The sequence below is a fragment of the Propithecus coquereli genome, unplaced genomic scaffold (genome assembly GCF_000956105.1).
Source record: "Propithecus coquereli isolate 6110/MARCELLA unplaced genomic scaffold, Pcoq_1.0 Scaffold1, whole genome shotgun sequence".
Taxonomy (NCBI): domain Eukaryota; kingdom Metazoa; phylum Chordata; class Mammalia; order Primates; family Indriidae; genus Propithecus; species Propithecus coquereli.
The window spans coordinates 11,618,094-11,621,807 of NW_012133857.1; the positions used below are offsets into that span (position 1 = coordinate 11,618,094).

The 3,714-nt window shown below is 46.5% G+C and overlaps 1 protein-coding gene across 4 annotated transcripts in view; it reads right to left on the reverse strand.

Moving 5' to 3' along the window:
* Window positions 1-3,714, reverse strand: part of PFKFB4 (6-phosphofructo-2-kinase/fructose-2,6-biphosphatase 4) — a 43,851-nt gene that overhangs the window by 18,408 nt on the left and 21,729 nt on the right. For 3 of the 4 annotated variants that reach the window (XM_012642926.1, XM_012643059.1, XM_012643140.1), the window contains exon 9: window positions 2,998-3,144. In XM_012642926.1, coding sequence (XP_012498380.1) covers window positions 2,998-3,144 — 147 coding nt within the window. The remainder of the gene's footprint in view (window positions 1-2,997; window positions 3,145-3,714) is intronic. The other variant, XM_012642988.1, reaches the window with a different exon arrangement.

Consider the following 3,714-nt stretch of genomic DNA (forward strand, 5'->3'; position numbering starts at 1 on the left):
TTTAGGGACAGAGTCTTGCTCTGTCACCCAGGCTGGAGTACAGTGGCATCATCATAGCTCATTGCAGCCTCAAACTTCTGGGCTCAAGCGATCCTCCTACCTCAGCCTCCCAAGTAGCTAGGACTACAGACACACATCACCACATCCAGCTAATTTAAAAAAAAATTTTTATTGTACAGACAGAGTCTTGCTATGTTGCCCAGGCTGGTCTCAAACTCTTGGCCTCAAGGCATCCTCCAGCTTCAGCCTCCTAAAATGCTGAGATTATAGGCATGAACCAGGACACTCATTCCAGACTAGATATTTAATAACTATTTTTTAAAGTTTCAAAATGATGATTTCGTTATGTTAAGGAAAAAAGAGAGCCCTTAACTTACTTTTAGAGATAAATACTGAAATGAAACATTATGTCTGAATTTGCCTTAAAATAATCCAGGGGGGATGGGAATGAGATAGTCAAAACAAGACCGGCCATAAATCGAACATTGTTGACGTTGGTATTGGGTACATAGGGATTCATTGCAGTATTTTTTTTGCTTTTATATATAACTGAAAATTATAATTATATACAATTGAAAATTTTCTATAATGAAGTTAAGAAACAAAACAGGAACTGGATCAGCTCACTACTATCACCTATTCCAAAGGATGGGAACCTGAGGGGCAGGCCCACTAAATTAAGAACAAAAGAAGGACATTCAGTGTGCTGATCACTTATTCTTGCCAATGCAATAATATGAAACAGAAACACAAGGTACTTAAACTGGGAAGGCAAAAACTGTATTATCCTTATTCCAGAGGATAAGGCAGTTCCTCGAGAAAAGCCAAGAGAATTCACTGAAAATTACTAGCGTCAAAGAATTTGGCCTGGGGTTTTCTGTGGACCGGCGATAACCAGGGGGAAAAGACACCAGACACAGTTCCCTGTGCCCACCTATGCCCCGCTCACCTCCTGATACCCTGGAATCTGGGCCACTGGCACCTCTCAGAGCCTCCTGAATCCCCCTCCCTCCCTTCCTTCCAGCCCCATTTTGTCAGTTTACACTTGGCCGAGCCTCCTTCCACTCTGAGCCCACTTGCCTCCCACGCACTTCCCCACCCATTCCCCCTGGGCTCCAGCCCCACCAGGACCAGGCCCAGAACCCCAGTGACACTGTTCTGATAGGTCTGTTTGGAGCCTGGCCTCATTCCCCCACCCTGCAGTATCTCACCCCCCTGGCACTGCCTCCTCCTCTCTGCCCTGACTTCCATGACCCTAGCTGCCTGCTTTCCCTGCCACCCCACGGGATACCCCTCCACAGCCCTTAAATGCGGGGACTCCCCAGAGCTTTGTCCTGGGCCCCACTTCTCCACCCTCTGCCACCACATCCGTTCCATGTCTATGGGGGGATGCATAAGCCCCAACCCGTCCTTGGAGACCAGACTGCCTCCTGGGTATCTGCTCTTGAACATGTCCTGGAAACTTTTTTTCATTCAGTAGATATTTACTGTGCATCTACCATGTGGTGAACCAAACAGATATGGTTCTGCCCTTAGGTGAGTGTATCACCTTCCTTGCCCCAGAACCCACCCCAGTGGCTGGAAACTAAGACTCATCCCAGACACTCCTTTTTACCACCGCGGTTCTATCACTTCTCCACCAGGATCTTGGTCCCCAGAACTGGGCCCAGTTTCTGGCAGCAGGTAGGCTCATGTAAATATGTGATGAATAAATAAATAAATACCCCTCAAATCCATCCACTCCTCTCCCTCTCCCCCACTACCACCCAAGTTCCAGATGTTATCACTTGACCAGGCCACTGCAAGCACCCCCAACTAGTCTCCCTTCTCCAGCTTGTCTCCCCCCCTCGCCCCAACAAAACCATTCTTGACACCAGTTAGTTGCCAGGGGTGACTTCTAAGATTCAGATCTGATCATGTTAGAGACTTCTGCTTTGGGCAATGGTGGACCAGCTTATTTCAAACCAGCAATCCAGTAAGAGCAACTAAAAACGCCAGACAGGAAAATATTTAAATCTGTTTGACATCGTCATAGAGTTATAAAGGTGGGAAGGACGTGAGGGGCCAAGATGTTGGAGCAAAGTGAAGTCCCAAGAAGTGAACCTGATACATGGCGTCACTTCTTCCCTCGAGTTTTTGCCAGTTCAAAAGTGGCAGTTGAAAGAGTGAGAAGCCAAGCAGAAAGTAGGGACGAAGTGGGCACAAGTTTGGTGGAGCTGTCAGCAATTTTGAGCTGAGGAGAGAAAAAAATAGAAGCTTGGGGCTCACAAGGTTTTCAGTCAGAACTTTAAAGGCTACACCCTAATCGTAGGAGTAACCTGAAAATTGAGTAGCCACCACAAAGATCAAAGCACAGCTTTGAAAGAGCTCTATCCCTGACTAGGCAAAGGTGATCCACCCTTAACTGTCTCCCAGAAGCAAAAGTAAATCCTCTAGAGAAAGATAACATTAACCAGAGCCTCAAATTACCTTCAAACTTCTTCATACACAATGTCCAGCTCTTAATCAAAAATTACCAGGTTTGCATCAGCTCTAGAATATATAAAGAACTCCTAAAAATCAATAGGAAAACACAAACAATCCAATAGGAAAAAAAGAGCAAAAGACCTCAAAAAAACCTAGTAAACTCATCCAAGTGGCCAAAAAACATAGTAAAAAGCTACCATAATTAAAACAGTAAGGTACTGGTGCATGAACAGATACATAAATCATATGTAAGAACTTCATATAAAATTAAGTAAAAGAAAGTAATAGGAAAAGGGTTGACAGACAGTTAATGAGTTAACTGGGGAAGGATCAGATTTAAGGCTTTTGTCAAATCATTAAAGTAAATCCTGGTTGGTCTAGATAGTTGAACACATAAGAGAGGGAGGGAGGAATCAAAAAGTAATGGATAGGTTAAGGTTAAAGTTTTCCCTGACTCTGCACATGGTCATCACAGGTGAGCACAGCTGTGCCCGGGAGACTTGGGCAGGCGAGGGAAGGGATGGTAAGTACCGCATCGATCTCATTGAGGACCTTCCACTGCTCGTAGGGCACACCCAGTGCCTCGGCTGTCTGGATTGTTCTCTTCATCTGGCTTGTCCAGACTTTCAGATCCTTGATGTTCTGGTCACTGATGAACTTGGCCAGGCTCTTGGCAAACTGAAACACATCATAAGCAAACTCAGACCCATAGGTCCTGGGCTGCCCTCAAAAGACCCCATGGCCATATGGTCCTTAGGGTTCGTGACAACCTCAGAGAACACAGATTTGGTAAAACAAACTAATTTCTCGATGCCACACACCCACACGTGCGTTCTTGTGCATCCTCCTAGGCCCTATGCACAGTTTCAGCTGTGACACATCAGGTCCACTGCCTCCCTGACCATGTGCCCCAGGCCACATGCCCTTCCCACTGAGGTCTTGCTATGTCCCCTGTGCTGCAGCGCAGCTACCAGCTGCCCTGTGTGGACTCAGGTCACTCCCAGTGGCATGCCTCTCTGAGGAAAGAGGCTCAGCCAGTGACAGCTCACATGGAGACCAGAGATCCAGGCATTTGCCTGGTGCTTGGTGACTTTCCCTACACAATGGGAACATTCTAGGCTGAATGGTTATTCACTCCCACTGCATATTAGCTATGAGAGTGGGAGCCCAGCTCCAGTGCATGCATACATACAAATACCCAGCCACCCAGAGGTACCGATGTGCGCATGCGCGCACATGCATATATAT